This window comes from Sesamum indicum, linkage group LG1 (genome assembly GCF_026168435.1).
Source record: "Sesamum indicum cultivar Baizhima isolate 11 linkage group LG1, ASM2616843v1, whole genome shotgun sequence".
Taxonomy (NCBI): domain Eukaryota; kingdom Viridiplantae; phylum Streptophyta; class Magnoliopsida; order Lamiales; family Pedaliaceae; genus Sesamum; species Sesamum indicum.
The window spans coordinates 16,351,437-16,370,939 of NC_142657.1; the positions used below are offsets into that span (position 1 = coordinate 16,351,437).

Genomic DNA, 19,503 nt, shown 5'->3' on the forward strand with positions numbered 1-19,503 from the left:
CGAGGCTCAGTCACATAGACCCAGCTCCAGACCACTAATGACTTTTCACTAAGGGACTAAGTTCACAAAAAACTTTTAATCGGAGCAAGAGAAGAAGAAGATTTCTTGTTCTGTTTTCATACTCAGAAAGCCACCATAAGTGGTTTATATAGAGGGGGGACATTAATATCAGAGAAGGGGGCATTAATATCGAAGAGAGAGGAAGACAGCGGTGGAAAAACCCAGAAGAGAAGGAGGGAGAGAGGAAGAGACGAGAAAGAGAGAAGTAGGATTAGGGTTTTTGCAGAAGGAGTGAAGATAAAAATACAAGAGAGTCGGGTGAAGTCAAGTGGGCTAAGCCAACACACAAATGGGACAGGACAGTGGAATAGGCTTAGCCATCCAGGTGTGTGGGTTTGGATAGTGTGGGTTGAGTCTTTCCAATTTGGCTCATGGGCGATAATTTTTCAATCCCTCTAAAATGTTTCAAACTTGCAGATAAAATTATGGTTATGAATGTAGTTCCATATTTTTTCATTCTCCTTATGCTTATCTCTTCAACTTAATTCCCTGTCTTGACAAAATCATATTTTTTCACAAACATGCATTCTTACTGAATAAGGAAAGCAATGGCGAAATGAGTGGTGAAGGATGATTAATGGAATAAGCTTTGGGAAAAGCACAAGCTCTTTTTTTTACCCTGGCCTATTAAAGAAGTCATCATCTTGATCTTTTACTGAAGTCTGTAGTTGTTTTTAGCTAAAATTAGCTTAAGAGTTCTAACCATTTTCTTCTCTCCTTTGTACTTTTTAGGTTGTCAATAACAAGATGTGATGATAAACCTAAAACATGAAATGATTAAAGTTCTCATCGGACAAACCCCTTACTAAAACAAGGACACTAGATAACACCAGCTTGCAAAATGAAAAAATAAGAATTAACTTCATACTAGGGTCTGAACTTGTGGCCAAATTTGGGTTTTTTATTTGACATGCTTCATTGTTTAATGAAGATTTGTTTTGTAATGTTTTCTTCTCAAATACCATTGTTAACAAACACCCATGGAATTATATCATTTTGGTTGGTAGTACAAAAATTTTTCTTTATCTCTTGTCATTTCATATAATTTTTTGTTGCCTTTTTGTTTACTATATCATTTTTATTGGGGTTATGCCTCCCATTTATTGATCTTAATCCTATAGGTTCCTCAAACAAATATCTAGGAGGAAACTTGGTTCATTTTTCTCATTCCACACTCTTATGCAAAACTTCCTTAATTGCATTGAATATGATTTCCTAAAGAGCCTCCTTAGTAAAGTTAATCATATTCGCTATTCGCTAGCATGCCCAAACCATGAGCGAGAGATGGGGTAGTTGATGTCCCCACTCCACCACCTTGTGTGGGCAAAAGATTTTTTGACCGCAAAAGATACATATTCTCCTCACCACTGCGAAACATTAATTAATCGATTAATCTCTATGATGTAGTTGTGATTTTACAAAAGGATGAAATGAAGATTTTGCACACGATACGATTGCGCACCATGTGAAATTAATGCCGATTTTGAGATAAAAAAATTTTATATTGTAAGAGGTCAAATCAATTAATAGTAGTTGATGTTAAATAATAATATTTTTTATTTTTATAATGGTATTAAAAATTATATGGCGTGGTAATGGTATGTGTTTATTGTATGACTTGCATGTAAAAAATTACTTTTTTATTCTTATAAATAAATAAATACTACCAACATATACATCACCTCTATTTGCCTAACTTAACAAGGTGTGGGTTTTGTAGATTATTTTCCATAGATGACACCAACTATGAATCCCTCTATTGTTGGGTCATTAGGTTGTAAGATCTTGGTCCCAGTGTGATGGGATGGAGGAAAAAGCTAGAAATTTGCACAAACAATGGAGGCGTTGGGCTTTTCTCCAACGTGAGCACTTCAACGATCAAGTTAGATATAGGAAGATGGATGGGTTATTTGAGCTGAAAAATAAATGCATTTAAGTTAACTGCCACCAAGAAAATGAAGGTTTTTATAGTTTTCATCCAATGTATGGACGCCACGTATGCCCTTCCAGGATCATGCCGAGTATCCATCATAATCTGGTGTTCCGTGGTCCGCATCTCATTGAGATAAATCCTTGCTTGAGCCTATTATTCACTTTTCTTGTTTATTAGACCTTTGGTCTCCTTGCGGGTTTTTAATTAAAGCCCGACACTTAGCCTTCATATGGCCTATATCACTTGGAAAAGAGATTGAGGTGTTGTGAAAGAGGTCAAATTGTTAAGACATGTGATTTGTTTGGTCACTAAATTACTGTTTTTGGTGAGTATATTATTGTAATTTATATTTGATTGCATCCCAATAATAGAGCCTAAAGAAGGGATCCTACCTTTGAGGCGTAGACAATCACAAAGAAAACAAACAAATTAATCATTTTTTTTATAATATAATATAAATAAATAAATAAATTTTGAAATGCAAGTTCATTTAATATTTCTTTTAAAATGTTTGATAACTTTATCTGCAAGTTCCTTTTAGATGTGATAATATTTTGTCATAAATATTTGCATTTTTTAAGAAGAATCCAATCGCTTGTACTTAAAAAGAGTCAATGTTCTTTATTTATTATTTTCTTGAAAGGGTGTAATTCCGTTTACGTTACAATCATAGTTGGTAAAATAATTGCATATATAAATGGGATATATATACATTAAAAAACTATTTAATAATACGAGGAAAAATGCTTGAATTCAATGAATTACGTAAAAGATATTTGGATTGTTTTGCAAGTTTTTAATAGTAAAAACTTGTAAAATAAATGTTAGCACTCAAACAATTAATTCATTACCAAATTAAAAGTGAAAATATTGAAAATCAACCATAAAGTGAAAGAATGCAATTAAATGTGTATTGCGTGTAAGTTAAAATTACCCAACTTCATCACTTATCTCACTGCTTATAAGCAAGCAAATGATAGATAAAAATAGAGACAAATCCCTATTTTATGAAATTTTGTTGAAACGAGTCATTACAGCTTCAAGGTACGTCTTTGAATTTTTAGGAAGGTCGTTTGCCACTAATTGAAGAATATTTTGTCTTTTTCTCAATTGGTCTCATATGTAGGTCGCCAACATCGAATCACTCAACATGATCTCTTAGGGAATTGCTGTGTATTTTACGTGCGTCTAAATTGTTCCTTCTTAAACTTTTCTTGAATAACTTAGAGGTGTTTTGGACTGCCTCTAATTAATCATTTTGACGTGTATATTACTGTATGAAGGGACATCATTCAACCACCAATATATATATATATATATAACTAAAATTTAGAAATATATACATAAATGATCAATTTGTCTCTCACTATTTTATTTTTCATTCACATGTTTTTCAAGAAAAAATTGCCTGTCGAGATCTACTTACCTAATAAAACATATTTCCTGCAAATATACGCTTATGGTAATATTTATGTTCAAATACATTTTATTAGTTAAAAAAAGCGTGATATTATTTCGATAATCATAATTTTTTGGTCTATCTAACATATTTCTTAAGTAATTTTTTGGTCTATCTAAAATATTTCTAACATAATCATAATTTTTGGTCTATCTAAAATATTTCTTAAGTAATTTTTTGGTCTATCTAACATATTTCTAACATAATCATAATTTTTTGGTCTATCTAACATATTTCAAATACATCGTCATATTTCTATCTTGCACTTATATATACATTAAAAATTATGTCCATCATCTGAATTTATTTTAGGGTGAAGAGCAATTTACCCCTTGTCATATTGAAAATGAGCATATTATCTCTATATGAAAAAAATATAGCAATTTATCCTCATATATTTTTTAAAATGAAGCAATTTATCTCCTTATACAGGGAGGTAAATTGCACATTTTAAAAATCGAGGGTAAATTATTGTATTTCAAAAAATACAGAGAGGTAAATCGCTATTTGTTTTTTTATATGGGGGTGATTTGTTTATTTGTAATATCACAACATGGTTGCTTGCATTTTTCCATTTATTTTATTTAATTTTTTCTCATTGAAATTATAAAAATTCAATTGATTTTTTAATCATTAAATATATACCGCTCTTAATTTTCCTTTAATTTCTAACTCAGACCCAAAATTTAAACAGAATAAATAATAAATAATTGAACATATTTAATTTTGTTAATAATTAAATAAACACATACAATCCTAATCTATTTAACACCTATAGGATGATAGAGGCACTAAACGACACAGCCCCACCACGTGAAACGACATGGAGTTCAAAAACAACAGCATCCTCTAATTCAAAATTCGGCGGGGGCCCACTCACCGTCACCGGATTCAGCCAATCACATACCTCACACGTACTGCTGGTCCCCACACGTGCGACGATCCACCCCTCTTCAAAATTCAAATTCTCGCTGGGCCCACTTCTCTAATCACAAATAATCATCAAGTTAATTAATTAATTAGCCTTAAACAGAAAAAAATAAATTATCTATTCTTTTAAGCAGAGCAGAGTCTCAGTGTTCTCTGAAAATCTTCAATCTTTTTCACCTTTTTCACTGCATTTTCGAAGTGAAACTGAATCACAGCCGTTGAATTTCGGAGCTCCTCTCCGACCAAGTCTTCACATTTATAATCACCACTAAGAGTTTCTCTCTCTAACAGACATACATTGTATTCCTCTGTAGTACTCCAGAAAGATTCGATTTTAATATTGGGTTGGAGATATTTTGATAATCTGTTCACAGGAACCGTAGTTTTTGCACATTAAGGAGGTGGGTTCTTGTTTTTTTTTTTCCCCGATTTTTTTGGTCTGGTTGGTGAGAGATGAATGCGGTGGGGAGGCAGAGATCCGGGGCGCCGCCGGCGCACCACCAGCGGCAGTACTCCGATAATTTTCTCGAGAGTTCTTCGAACGGCCGATGGCTGCAATCAGCTGGCCTGCAGCACCTACAGTCATCCAACAATGCGGTTCCTCCAGTTCAGGTACATTTATGTAGTTCTTGTGAGTTAGTGTTAACGGACTTAGATAGATCTGATGCTATAATGTAAAACCCCAAATTTGATTTTTTTTCAATATCTTTTGGTTTTTTTTTAAAAAAAAAAGGATTTTGGGTACTACAATGGAGGTGGTCAGGGTCCGAGAATGTATAGGAGTGTGCAGGCGCAGAGAACTTATAGTAGCGGCAGCGATTTGTTTGCGGAGCCTTTAACGCCGCCGGGGAATCCGCGGAGGAAGAACGGGGAAGAGCAAGTTTCTCCAAATGAGTGTAGCCCGGGGTTGTTGGATCTGCATTCTTTTGATACTGAGCTACTTCCTGAGGTAAATTTCTTGATTTGACGAGGGAATAGTCTTTTCTTGATAGTTTGTAGCCTAGCATACACGTGCTACATGGTATATGAGTTTGTAGTAGGAAGCCAATGTGGAACTCTTTCACACATTTAATGGATGAAGTACTCAGGTTACATAGTTGATGTTTAGCTAGTTCATGTTCGATTGGATTCTGCTTCTGGTGGTTCCTGTTTATATTGTGGTGAATTGACTTGTCTCTAAATCTTTATAATAATCCTTTGCTGTCTATTTTGCGCTTCCAGTGAGCTTATCTTGACGTTTGATGGGCATACTGATGGTGGACTGTATTGTTTTGGATAATCACTTGGTTTTGTTCACCCTCTGGGTAAATCTTGTGCTTCAGGTTCTTACTTGTATTCACTGGAGTTGGCAGGCTTGTATATGTGTGTAACTGGCTTTATACAAAATTGGAGTACTCCTGAGTGAATAAATCCTTATATATTTCAAATTCCAATGAGCTGAGAGTATTCATATATATTGGTTACAACACTAAGTCTCTAGCATTTTATTTTTATATTTCAGATGTCACTTCAGTTTGTTTGATGGTTGCCTAACTACTGTTGTTTTTTCCCTGTATTCTCTTTCTTCGGGGTGTGAATACTGAGAGCAGATGTCCGTCCCTGGTCTGTATGATGGCCCTCCAATGAATCATCTTATACGAGGAAGAAGCTTTGGTGACTCTGACCCATATTTTGGAAACAATAAACAAACTGGTAAAGCTCGTGGCTTGCCTGAGAGCAATGTTCTGAAAAGCATTGCAGCAGACAATGTCAAGGCCAGCAATGTTGCGAAAATCAAAGTAGTGGTATGTCTATTCTGCTCTGTTCAGGTTGTTCTATTTCCAACTTTTCTATTGGTTGACTTACAAAAAGACAACTAGTGTAGCTGGCTTCGTTTGACTCTCTAAATAAATGAGTGTAATTATAACAATCAATTGATAATTTGAGAAATACATGTAGTGTAGTTATGTGCAGTGAGTGAATAAAATTTCTTTCTTCCCATCAATCTCTTGCATTCACTAGATTAGTCAATTGCTACCTTGCTGTTGTTCATGGTGTCATCTGATGATGACCAACTTTTGCAGGTGAGGAAAAGACCACTAAACAAAAAGGAACTGGCAAAGAACGATGAAGATATCATAGAAACCTATTCAAATTCTCTCGTTGTACATGAGACAAAACTTAAGGTCTGTAAAACTCTTAAAAGTTCTGAGCTGATTCAGTTTTTCAACTTGTAGGCATTGTTATGACAGCAGTCTCTCTCCCTGCTTCTTTAGACTATTTAGTTTGGTAAGCATTCAGTATGTTTGGATCTTAATATGCTGCAGGTTGACCTGACAGAATATGTGGAGAAACATGAATTTGTATTTGATGCAGTGCTGAATGAGGAAGTTTCAAATGATGAGGTAATTATAGTGCATGAACTAACCTGGTATTTGTGGTGAAGTAAATGTTCTGTATTCATGGGAGTGTTGGCCTTTACTTAATTATGTGGTCCGTATCTTATTTCTCTAGGTTTATCGTGAAACTGTGGAGCCTATTGTTCCGATAATTTTCCAACGCACAAAAGCTACTTGCTTTGCTTATGGCCAAACAGGTAATGACTTGCATGCACTCACTCAGATGGAACTATGTGGTGTAAAGTGTAAACTTGCTATTTTTGGTTAGACTAGTTTTAATTTCACATGGAGTATTGACTATATCATCACTTTTGGGATGTGGGTTCCTGGAGTACTACGAGCTATTAATTGTTTTTAATATCTTAGTTCCACTTTTCTTGAAGTCTTGCTGATTACTATGACAATCACTTATAGACAACTCTTGAAAACGTAAAAACTGATTTGAGTATTAAAGAAAATAAGTTTATGTTAAACACTGTGCTGGCTGACCATTGCATGGACGAGTGATTGAAGTGGCTATCAGTTTGTAGGGAGAGACAGTCCCACAACCTTTTCTCTCTCAATATATCCAGTTTTACTTGATTATAGTTTTTTGGGTTAGTACTAACACAACGTATTATTAGTTCTCAATGCGAGCCTTAAAAATCGGCTCTGTTTGCATTTGCCTTTACTCTTGTATTAGATACTTCTCTTTATTGATTCTTCCAATATTCTGCATATCTTAATTTATTGATAAGTTTGGCTTACCTTGTTTTCTTGCCTCTTATAACCCTGTCGATCTTCCTTCTCTCTTCCTCAAATTTTCACCAATCCTGAAATTGATCAGGAAGTGGCAAAACTTACACTATGAAACCACTGCCCCTCAAAGCTGTGAGAGATATCTTGAGGCTCATGCACCACACTTACAGGAACCAAGGCTTTCAGTTGTTCGTCAGCTTCTTCGAGATATATGGAGGAAAACTCTTTGACTTGCTCAGTGATAGGAAGTAAGCTGTCTCGCTGGATTCTTTCTTAGCTATCCTCTTTTGTAACATAATTCTGATGAGATGTCTAACTCCTGCCCTTGCAGAAAACTTTGTATGAGAGAGGACGGCAAACAGCAGGTTTGCATTGTGGGCTTGCAAGAGTATCGAGTAGTAGATGTGGAGACGATTAAGGAACTCATTGAAAGAGGAAATGCAACAAGAAGTACAGGCACCACAGGGGCGAACGAGGAGTCATCTCGATCACATGCCATTCTTCAGCTTACTATTAAGAGGTCAGCTGACGGCAGTGAATCTAAACCCCCACGGGTTGTTGGGAAGCTTTCCTTTATAGACCTTGCTGGAAGTGAACGTGGTGCAGATACTACAGACAACGATAAGCAAACAAGGTATATAATATCCAATTAGCTGCTTTTGCTCATGAAAAGAATTCTTGTTGATGCAGAGGTCATGATCTTCTTTCTTCCCAGTTCTTATCCAATGTTGTCAATATGCAGAATGGAAGGAGCTGAGATCAATAAAAGTTTGCTTGCATTGAAGGAATGCATTAGAGCGCTTGATAACGACCAAGGGCACATTCCATTTAGAGGCAGTAAATTAACTGAAGTCTTGAGGGATTCGTTTGTTGGAAATTCTCGAACTGTTATGATATCATGTATTTCACCAAACTCAGGATCCTGTGAACACACCTTGAACACCTTAAGATATGCTGACAGGTACTTTTCATCTTTTGAAGAGCAGTTATCTCCATCAGACAAACACTCTCGCCTTTAAAATCTTAACTGTGCAATTTGTTACTATTCTAGGGTGAAGAGCCTTTCAAAAGGCAACAACTCCAAGAAAGACGTCTTATCTTCAACCACAAATCTGAAGGAGTCAACAACACAACCCTTGTCTTCAGTCGTTCCCCCTGCATCGACTTTTGAAGACGACACGGGTGATTCATGGCCTGAACAAACGGATAGGGAAGAATACGATGAGGATTTCTACGAGCAAGAGAAGCCGTCATGGAAGAAGAACTCAAAAATTGACTCATACAACTTTTCGAACTCGGATGACAAAGTGAAGAGAACCAATGGTCAGACAAAGTGGAAGGATCCTCCCAAATCAGAAATGAAGTACTCAAATTCAGACGAAGATTTGAATGCTTTACTGAAGGTAAAAATAGCAGAAGCAAAGTAATAAAAGAATTTAAGTGTTTTTGTGTTGATTAATTTCGGTCATGCTCTTTCAGGAAGAAGAAGAGCTTGTCAATGCTCACAGGAAACAAGTGGAGGAGACAATGGATATTGTTCGAGAGGTTTGTGACGTCAACTTTCAGTGTATAATTTTCTCCTTCATTGGTTCTTTATCTTGTTATATTGGCTCTGTACAGGAGATGAATCTATTGGTTGAGGCAGATCGACCTGGTAATCAGCTAGATGATTACATCTCCAGACTGAACTCAATCCTGTCCCAGAAAGCTGCTGGTATCTTACAACTGCAAAATCGTTTGGCTCATTTTCAGAAACGCTTGAAGGAGCACAATGTCCTCGTTTCTTCCGGCTATTAACTGCAAGTCATCACATGATATTACACAAAGACGCAGATGACACAGCCTGTTTGCTACATTGGCTCCACAGTCGATTATGTGTTTGCTTGAGGCAGCTTTTGTGAGTGAACATGAAAACATACTGAAGGAGGTTTTGGCACCGACTTTTTCATGGGTCGTTATCCGGTTACTTGCAAGAGTCATCCGAGGATCCTTGCACGCCCTTCGGCCCAATTCGAGCCGCTTATATTGATTCTACAATGCTGTCGCTCATTTGTTAGCAGAACACAGTACAGAGCTCTACCTTTGTAACTTTCACAATTTGATTGACATACAAGGCATTGCTTATGTCGAAGGTTTCAGCTTGTTTACTTGTGGAAACCCTGTTTCATGATGTAATATATGATTTCAGCTCTGTTTTTATGTTTTCATTCGTAACATATTCTTTCTAAACAAACAAAAATTTACCATCAAAGGATGCCATAAAACAGATAGTTTTCTCCTGAAATAATAAATAGTAGTGGGGGACATTCTTTTCCAATCAAAAATCCCACTCCACTAACACCCTGTTTTGCCACATAAAACCAAATATCTCACTAAATTTACACTTACCTATGATTAGTTCTGTTTCTATATAGAGCATAAGAAAGAATGCATATCCAATTTCAAGAATCCCTCTGTTTTTGTATCTCCCATTTTGCTCACGATAACTGCTCTGCTCCTCAGACAGCTCAATCCAACAAACAGGAGCTTCTAACCTACAAAGCATTCTCTGTCTGAACGTCTGCAGAACTACCATTGCCATTACAGAATATGCATCTCAGTGCTGTCTCGTAGGCAGTAAAAATGGCTCCATTCACGATAAATGCCCTCCCAACAGCCGTCCCCAGACCTCTCCAAAGCACATTGTACCCCTCTTCTTTCACGCTCCTGCTAAAGCAATCAACAATGCCAGAATACGAATGTGAATGCGCCTGAATTCTCGTCTTGATCACGTCCAATGGGTAGCAGCAAATCCAGCTAGCCACGCCCGCCAAACCGCCTGCAAGCAGCATTGTTGCAAATGTTTCTTGGCCGTTTTTCCTGCACCCAGGATGGAACTGTTCCCTCATGTACTCATACGTCCAGAAGTAAACACCGTGGGCTGGTGCATCTCTGAGCACCGTGACGGTTAAGCCTCGGTATATACCTCTCCAACCTTCACTTCTGAATATGCTTCTTGCAACATCTAATGGACCCTTGTGGCTGCCTGATGCATTGCTTTTGTCACAACTTCTCGTCTGCAGCTGCAAACGGATTTTCACCAGCTCGACAGGGCTGAGAAGTAGGCTTTGTATTGCTCCAGTGCCGATTCCTCCCAGAGCAACACCTTTGTATGAGGGTGGATCATCCGGTGCAGCACACCCGTCAACTGCTCGAGATAGTATTGCATAGGTCTGGAAAGCGATTGCGTTCTGAGGAATCAAGAGAAGTGTCTCGTTAAGTATAGAGAGATAAGGCAGGTACAAGTACAAGAATACAACATTATGGTGGTTCGGAGATTGAGATTTCTTCCGGTTGCTTACGTAGGAAAGTGGCCTCAATACATTTTTCAAGTTTAACAACTTCATCCACATACTCCAATGCAATCTGAGATTTCTTTTTCCAGGAAAACATGAACAATGGTTTTCTTCTAATAGTATGAGAAAGAGGACAGTAGCAATGGCAACTTTGCCACCCCACTGTACTACGTTTAGATTTTCGTATTCAGCTACGAACATATCAGATAACAGATAGTTCAGTCAATTGCTGGATTTGGGGGCTCATATCATCCAATCACCTCTTTCCTCAGACACCAAAGAAAGAAGAAAAGCCAATACTATTCTCAAAACATAAACATACAATTCTTGATTTTCTAGTAAATATCCATGAATTTGCTATCTCTACCTCTTTTAGATATCAAGAAATTCTTACACAAACCACAAAACAACTATCTTGTTTCCTAAATATCCTTACCTGAAATTTAATCCTTATCAACGGTTCACAAGTTGAAGAGAGTAAGAACCTTGAAATTCAATTTATCTATATATACATATATATACGGAGCGCGAGAGAGAGAGACCTGGAAAGTTACAGAAGCCAAGGGAGCAGTCATGCCCCGGTAGAGGGCAAAGGGTCCCTCGCTGGCCACAAGACGGCGGAGGATTTGAAAAGCCGAGCCTTTGCCGGAGTGCTGCTGCCGTATTCTTAGTGTATCCAGCGGATAACCGGCTATAACACCGGCTGTGCCGCCAAATCCTCCGGCCACAAACTCTCTTCCCCAACTACTCGCAAGAAACTCCGGCCAGAAATCCATGTCACCCTCCTACTCTCATTCCCAACTCACTTCTCTCTCTCTCTCACTCTGTACGCAGTAGTTTTCTCCTCGTTCGCAAGATTGCTGGTATATACTTATACAGCAGAATCCTGTCCCTTTACGGACAGACGTACGAAAGTTCAAGAACTCAATTCCTTGAATCTCAACTCAGATACAAGAAAGAGTTCGACCCAAACATGATGAGAGGAAGGCTAAAAGAGGAAGAGAATATACCAACTTTTGGATGTAAAACACGGCTTCTTTCTATTATGGGTTGTTCGTAACTCTTTTTGCGTGGATCATATTAATGATTAATGTATCGTTTTTGCCTAGGTTCTTGCAAGAAAGAGAAGCAGCTGACAGATTCTTGGAATTCGAAATTCACACGTTCATTCTACCCAAAGCAAATATGATATTTATTTTTTTAAATTATACATTATTACACTATAAGTATATCATTATTAGATAACTGATCCAACCCCTGCCAAATTCAATTAAATTAAATTTTCCCAACTTTAATTTACTAAAACGTTAGCCTATTGTGTAAACATATCGTATATAGAATGAGCGCATTTATTTAATTGTTGATGTAAGATACAAGGAAAATATTAAATTTTAATTGTAAAGTTGGGATTCCGATATCACATCAATCCCATGAAAAATTAATATTATATTTAATGTGTATGTATATTTTAAATATTTATTTAATTAAATGAAAAGAGAAGACAAAATGAATTAACTTTAAAAATGCATAAACAAAACATTATTAATATGCACAATCAAATAAGGTGATACTCATTTCAAAAAAGAAACATATTTGAGGGCATTTTAATTCAAACACGTTATGTCAATCAAAGTAGTTGCTACGAACGTTTCATCCGTAATTTTATGTATAATATAAGTATAGAGTCTGAATTTCACAATTGATAATATTGATATTAGTATAAATTTGATCTAATTTCAAAGTCTTTTACTTTAAGAATTTGCTACGAAATTTACATATCTTTAAACTCGACCACTAACCTTTAGGATAATGATTATAATAAGTACAATAATATTTGTTACATTGTTGGTCGAATTTCATTAGATTAAGGGGAAAAAAAAAGGGCCCTTATCTAACTTTTTGGTGCTTAAAGTTAGTTGAATTGTGAGGTGAGAAAGTGGGGGAAAGGGTGATGTGGGTGATGGAAGTCTTTTTGGAATGCTCATAATCCCAACAAACCCTGCTCTGTTTTGCCCACGAAATTGTTGGATCTATCCAATTGTTGTTGCCCACGAAAACTATATTGGATTTGTCCGCAAGAGTCGTGACCTCTTTTCTCTCTCTTTTTCTCGTCCATTCTCATTAAATCACAATATAAAATAATTATATACAATTACGTATAACAATATCTTAATAAATTAAATAATAAATAGAATTTATTCATTAAATTTTAATTTTTAATCATTAAAGAAAAAAAACATGATAGTCTTTGTTTCTTTATTAAGATGGTAATAAAATGCAGTTGGTGGGCTAATTAGGGTATCGTATCTGTTTTGGTATGGGTGCGCTGACAGTCCTCACTGTCAATGTTGTCTCCAAGTTGGTAAAAACAGAAAACACATTAATGAACATTACTGATTGTCCTGAAACTGATTGATTGAACCCACACCCCCAATACTTGCACATTGCATCAGATCTGGTATTTCTTTTTGTTTTTAATTTATTATTTGTACTTATTCATCTATACTATTTAAAAGAAAATGCATTTTTCTTTCACAAATCATAATTATAACATCGCAATATCAATTTTAGTTATATCGATAATTTTTTAAAGTTTTTTTTTTTTTTGCTTTTCTTCTTTTTTAGAAATATGATGTATTTATATATTTTTTATTCATAATATATTTTAAAATATAATATATTATTTATTATATGCACGTATGAATCATTAGTATAAAAAGAAAAGGTCTTCCACACTTACAAATGACTATTAATGAAATTGTTGTACCAATTGTTTTGTAAAATCAATAATGTCCTATAACCGATAAAAATAACCAATTTATTTAACTTTTCAAATTTTACATTAATTGATTAACTAGTTTTTTTCTTTTTTTCTTCTTTTCTTCTTTTTTGTTTTTAATGTAATGTATTGAGATATTGGTTTATAAATTTTATCTTTATTTATAATATTATTTCTAATATATTTTAAAATGTGTATAAAATTTATTTATTATATACACATAGAGCGGCATGCCACAATAGCTAGTTTTTTTTTTTTTAATATTTCTTTATAAAATACTAAGTCTAGCACTACTCAATACCAACTGCAGGAAAATAAGTTCAACGCTTGCTATGATTTTTTAGATATCTGAGGGTACATTACTTTATTTTTATTTTTCATAAAAGGAGATGCTATTTTATTTTTCATAAGAGGATTGCTTGTTTATTTTTTATAACACAGAAAGGTAGATTGCAATTTATCCCGTAGTTAAACTAGGGAGGCGCTCCTCAGGGCCGTGAATTAGCCCATCATTAAAGAATTTGGTTTTTGGGCTTTTTGTATCTAATGGGCCACTTGGAGGACCATGCCCATTAACCAGGCAGGGATCCAGGTTGTGAATTGTGGCTGAGGTCTCTGCATCTCTGTCCTTGAGGATTTTAGAACCAGGACATTAACAAGAAATCACTGAGAGAATATTTTCAGAACGGGAAAAAACAATGTACAGTGAAATTACAAGCAACAGTAGTATTGATCTATTAATACGCGGGACACAATTTTACATAGAAATGCTCCTGATAAGTTTGATATTACCAACCATCAATAACCACAAGCTAACGGGGTTAGAACGTATACCAGGAGTCAAGAATACAACGGCACAATGACAAGAAAATTTTCCATTGGTCGAATTAGCTTTTAGCAGGACTCATTTTTTGCTGCTCTTCTTCAAACCAGCACCTCCAAAAGCTCCCTTCTGCTGAGCCTTTGCCTTGAGCTCCTTAAGTGCCTGCCGAGAATAGAATATCACAAGAAATACAGGTAAGAGATGGGATATCAATCAACCAGTAGAGCAGGGCGGTCCACAGAGTAAGATTACCTTTTCTTCTTCCTTCTTTTTTTGAAGATTAATCTTGTCGATCTGCAGCATCCCAATACATTTTAGATAAGAGGATACAGATGCGCAGTAGTAGAAAATATTGCAGCCATGATATTCAAAACCACCAAGGGATCGTGTATCAAGTTCTACTAACTTCCTTCTTTTCCCTTTAGAGATTGATCAGTGCTCCAATGGGATCATGGATTTGAATGAGAAAAACTACGAAAAATGCTTCTATTTTACTGGTTTTCAATGAATATATGAAGGAACAATTCATACAAATATAATTATTGGAAATGTCAATTAATCCGTACATCTATATTATTTTTCTGACTTTCACATTAAATTACAGTTAAAACCTTGTGGAAGACTAATTCTGATATAGAGGAAAATGCAAGAAGAATTGGTTTTGCATCAATTCTACTCTTTCCTTCCCTTTACTTCGCCAAATCTTTTGACCCAATTGAGCATATGTGGATCGAACAAATTGGATCAACTATATGCAACACAAGTCAGAGAATTTCCCAACCATTTACGGATCAGAAATACAAACTATCTTCTCTCTTTTTCTCTGTTATTTACTGGAACAAACAGGAATACCTCGAGTTGCATTATAAGTTAGGAATTATTGCAATTAGCGAACTGAATAGCAAAACTCATGATACATATGCATGCAACTGGTTCGGCATAGCATTGAGATTATGAGTCTATAACTCAACTCTTAGCATTTGGCGGCAGATCAAAAATAGACATCAACGCTAGATGTAGAATTAATATTAACGGAACCACCATACAATCTAGATTAAACAGCGGAAAAACACAACGGACAATAAACATCACTTATACTATAATTGATATCTCAGATCAAATACATTCCTTATAGTTCACAAATCAGATCAAGATTCCCAACTTTCCAAATTAAACAGATCATGCGGAATCAAGTCCAGAAATTAATACCTCGTCGTATTCTTTCTTCTCGAGCTTAGGTTGCTTCAGAGGCTTTGCTTTTCCACCTGTTTCAAGACCACGAAAGGAAGAACGACACCGAAACCATCAATTTTCAGCTTGATTTTTTTCTTTTCAGAATAGAACTGGGAAAGGAAAAAACCAGCAATTTCGAAATATTGCAGCTTTACAAAGAAAACGAGTTCAATTTAATTACCTTGCTTGCTGGACATGGTAGAATTCTAGGGTTGGGGCTCGCTGGATTCAGGAAACAGGTTGTGAAAGAAGGTGGAAGATGCAATTTTTTTAGTGCAAGTCCGGAATTTTATTGGGTTCAGAATGTTCTGGATTTTGGATTTTATATTCGAAAGTTCTTTCTTTGGAGCCAAAAAGTAGTTGCCCTCTTTTGCAAATCTGGAAACTATCAGATGAAATTTCATTATATTTGTCCAACTATAAAAATCGGGTCGGGTTTTTTTGGGGCCTCATCCGAATTCGTACGGGCACTCATATTACAAAGTAAATTGAGATGATAGATTAGAATGCTAATTTTTATTTTGTAAATTAATTTTTATAAAAATTCTTTAATTATAGTGATGTTAATGAACTCCGGTACACATCAAAATACCACTATTTGTTCAAAAGAAGGGGGAGAAAGCACACCCGCACACACATTCTTCTCAATACGATCAACATGAAGTCAAATGCGCCATATAAACGCGTTCAGTTCAAACTGGACAAAATTGCAGGAACGAAACCAAGGGAACTATAGTGGATCCCATCCTCCGACGACCTAAATCCTCACACCTCCTAGATCTCTGGAGTCCCCGCCATATATATATGTCATATTAAATAAATATACAGCAATACCATACGTACACATACACCACAATGACGGCGGTGAAGCATCCTGATACGGCGTCGTATGGCCAGCCCCTCCTCTCCGAACCCCAAGCCTCTTACTCCCAACCACCACAATACGTCATCGTTCTACCTCCCTACCTACCCCCCTACCGCCGCCGTGTCCGCCGTGAACCATGCTGGGGACGCCTAATCTGCTGCGCCGCCGTCCTCCTCATCCTCGTCGCCGCTGGGTACCTCCTCTGGCCGTCCGACCCTGAGCTCTCCGTCGTTCGCCTGAACCTTGACCGCCTCCATTTTGATACGCGCCCCCAAATCTCACTCGACCTAACCCTAGACACGACGATTAAGGTTCGGAACAAGGATTTCTACTCCCTCGACTATGACTCTTTGATCGTTGGGATTGGGTACAGGGGGAGGAGACTAGGATTAATGACTTCGGACGGTGGACATATCAGGGCGCGTGGCTCGTCGTACCTGAATTCCACGCTCCAGCTCGACGCCGTGGAGATGTTGAGTGATGCTATTCTGCTGCTCGAGGATTTGGCTCGAGGTTCGATTACGTTCGATACGGTGTCAGAGACTAGTGGGAAGCTGAGGATTTTCTTCTTTCACGTGCCTCTCAAGGTGATTCTTTTTACCATTAAAAATCCCGCCGTGATAATTCTGCTAGAGTAATTTTAGATTATCGCTGCGATTTCTCGTTAACGTTCCAGTAAATAATACATTGGTTGAGTATGAAGTTGATAGAATTTAGTTTGTACCGAGTGGGGAGAGAGAGTGCCAAGGAATAGTATCCCCATTCTCTAGTTGGTGGAGTAAGATGAAGAGCATATTGTCAAGTTTTTGGAACTGCTCATCTAAAAATTTCTTTCCACGAACCAAATATCAAATTCATGAGTTCAACTTGTATTCAAGTTAGTAGAAAACTGTTAATAAAAATGGTTAGGTCAAAATGAATTTAAATTCAAGTATTTGCAAGGAATGAACCTCAGCCCGATGTCAGAAGCTGGTCTTATATTCACTATAGCCTTCTCCTTCCATTCATCTTCTCCCACAAACACAGCTTCACTCAAAAACATTGCACCTTCTCAGTTGCTTTTAGCGATTTTTGAAAAAGAAGCAACAGCTTTCTCCATGAGCTAGAGGCAGAGATGCCACATCCTAGAGATATGGAAGTACATTTAATTTCAATGTTGAAATCTTGAGTTAGGAAACCCAAGTTTAAGGAGGCATATTACAGTTAAACCTATCTAAGTTGTGAAAAGATTAAGAAAAAAGGGATTCTGCTCACATATGCATTGTATGTATTCCGAATCTGTTTTGGGTGATACTGCCCCTGGTGCAATGTAAAATGAAGAATATCATTCCTTTGAACATATTCTGAACAATTATTTTGCACCTTCTCGAGATGGATTGATTGTTAAATTGAAAGTCAGTTCCGGGTTTGTGTTATTCTGAGGAGATGGTGGCATGGTGACCCCACAGACTACATCCTAACATTCTTCACTTTCAAGTGGATGGTCGATAATCCACGTCAAAAATACATATGATTTTATGAAAGGAATCTTGATATGCTGATCTGCCTCAAATGCATCTAATATCATTTTCTTTCTGATCTTTTACAGGCAAAAATAATGTGTGAAGTCGTCGTAAATACGCGTAATCAGACAATTACCCACCACAGTTGCCACCCTTGAGGTGAATGTCCAGATTGACCTCATACGTTAAATAACAGGTAATGAAGAAATTGAAAGATACATGGGCTAAAATATTTCCTTGCACTTGAGGCAGTACTTTGAAGCCACACTCCGAGTTGCAACAAATTCAAAAAACAACATAACATAAATTCTTCAACCCCTCCGACTTGGCTCTCCCTGCATGTTTCTTACATTATCCTTTTAACCGCTAATCTTGCCATCCTCTTGGCAAAATAATCTTGAGCCGCATAGTGCATGAACATGTAGTGGTACATTCTCTTAGTTGCAGTTTTTAATGGATAAATAATTTCCACTCTCAACAATGACGAAGATATTGGATTTTGTACAGGTACCGGGGTGAATTAGTAAGGCAGTTGTTTACATCAACTGGGCAATCATTGAAGCAGAGAGAAACCATGTAAATTGCTCAAAAGGTTTCCGATATGCATCTCCTTGTAATTATATAGTTTGGGAAAATATTGTTATGAATGTATTATATAACTTAAACACGCATCACCCCTTTCTATTTGACATCTGGAAGAAAAGTACACATAGATGCACATACCTGTGGTTTCTTGGTCATGTAATAATACACTGCTACTATTGGTGCACATGAACTAATTATAGCAATCCTTCATATTATTGGCTTTAACTTGATTTGTACAAGAACATGACAGCATGGAGTATATACAGTTATACTGACCTTAACTCCTCATGTCGTGAAATTTTACTTTCTTACTAACTGGGCTTAGGTCCCAGCCGATTAACCCACTGATATTCTCCATGGTGTTGCCTACACCTGAACGAACCAGGGTGGCTGGTGGGCGAGCACACACATCCCTTTGAAATTCCACCACCTCCCTCAGCCAGTCCACCGCCTCTGCCAATCATTTCCCTCCGCCTTGCGGCCTCGGCTGCAGCTGCTGCCGCCGCAACCAATTGCCTTCTGCGATTGGCAGACTCGTAACAAGCACCCTCCCAATAGGCATCAAAGGGGTAACACATTTTTTATTTCTGAGATACAAATCCTCCCTTCAACCTGTATGTGAGAAAGTTATGGTCTTTTACGCGGAAGAATAAGGAATCATGAAATTATATAGGAAAGAAAGGAACCAATTGAAAGATTGGGATTTTAAAAATATTGGAATTTATTCACAGAAAGGGATAGCTTTTGTACTGGTGTTTCCTTTTCCATTGAAAGCTTATCTTCGCAGAATTTTCCTCTATTAATTGCCTATTTTTTGAGGTGTTGTGCACTGTAAGATATTGGAATTGTGGTGATGTGCCACGTGAAGCTCCAGCCACTTGGC

The 19,503-nt window shown here is 36.8% G+C and overlaps 3 protein-coding genes and 1 long non-coding RNA gene across 4 annotated transcripts; 2 read left to right on the forward strand and 2 right to left on the reverse strand.

Annotated features, from left to right (window-relative positions):
- The first annotated feature begins 4,536 nt into the window (after nt 1-4,536).
- Nucleotides 4,537-9,705, forward strand: LOC105163981 (kinesin-like protein KIN-13B). The gene is made up of 12 exons (XM_011082521.3): nt 4,537-4,994; nt 5,116-5,331; nt 5,972-6,166; nt 6,446-6,547; nt 6,689-6,766; nt 6,876-6,957; nt 7,587-7,746; nt 7,830-8,132; nt 8,241-8,459; nt 8,550-8,901; nt 8,978-9,043; nt 9,119-9,705. The coding sequence occupies exons 1-12, from the start codon at nt 4,836-4,838 to the stop codon at nt 9,293-9,295; spliced, it is 2,109 nt and encodes a 702-aa protein (XP_011080823.1). The 5' UTR covers nt 4,537-4,835; the 3' UTR covers nt 9,296-9,705.
- A 47-nt stretch (nt 9,706-9,752) lies between these two features.
- On the reverse strand, nt 9,753-11,993 carry LOC105163991 (mitochondrial arginine transporter BAC2). Its single transcript, XM_011082532.3, has 2 exons — nt 11,376-11,993; nt 9,753-10,728 (listed from the first exon to the last, which is right to left on the reverse strand). The coding sequence occupies exons 1-2, from the start codon at nt 11,607-11,609 to the stop codon at nt 10,033-10,035; spliced, it is 930 nt and encodes a 309-aa protein (XP_011080834.1). The 5' UTR covers nt 11,610-11,993; the 3' UTR covers nt 9,753-10,032.
- A 2,325-nt stretch (nt 11,994-14,318) lies between these two features.
- Nucleotides 14,319-16,233, reverse strand: LOC105163999 (uncharacterized). The gene is made up of 4 exons (XR_847972.3): nt 15,850-16,233; nt 15,645-15,700; nt 14,688-14,729; nt 14,319-14,597 (listed from the first exon to the last, which is right to left on the reverse strand). It is a non-coding gene; the product is annotated as an uncharacterized LOC105163999 (long non-coding RNA).
- Nucleotides 16,234-16,305: 72 nt separating this feature from the next.
- LOC105164000 (uncharacterized) lies at nt 16,306-18,845 on the forward strand. The gene is made up of 3 exons (XM_011082539.3): nt 16,306-17,120; nt 18,122-18,231; nt 18,543-18,845. Exons 1-2 carry the CDS (start codon nt 16,524-16,526, stop codon nt 18,191-18,193), a joined length of 669 nt encoding a protein of 222 aa, XP_011080841.1. The 5' UTR covers nt 16,306-16,523; the 3' UTR covers nt 18,194-18,231; nt 18,543-18,845.
- Nucleotides 18,846-19,503: the final 658 nt, after the last annotated feature.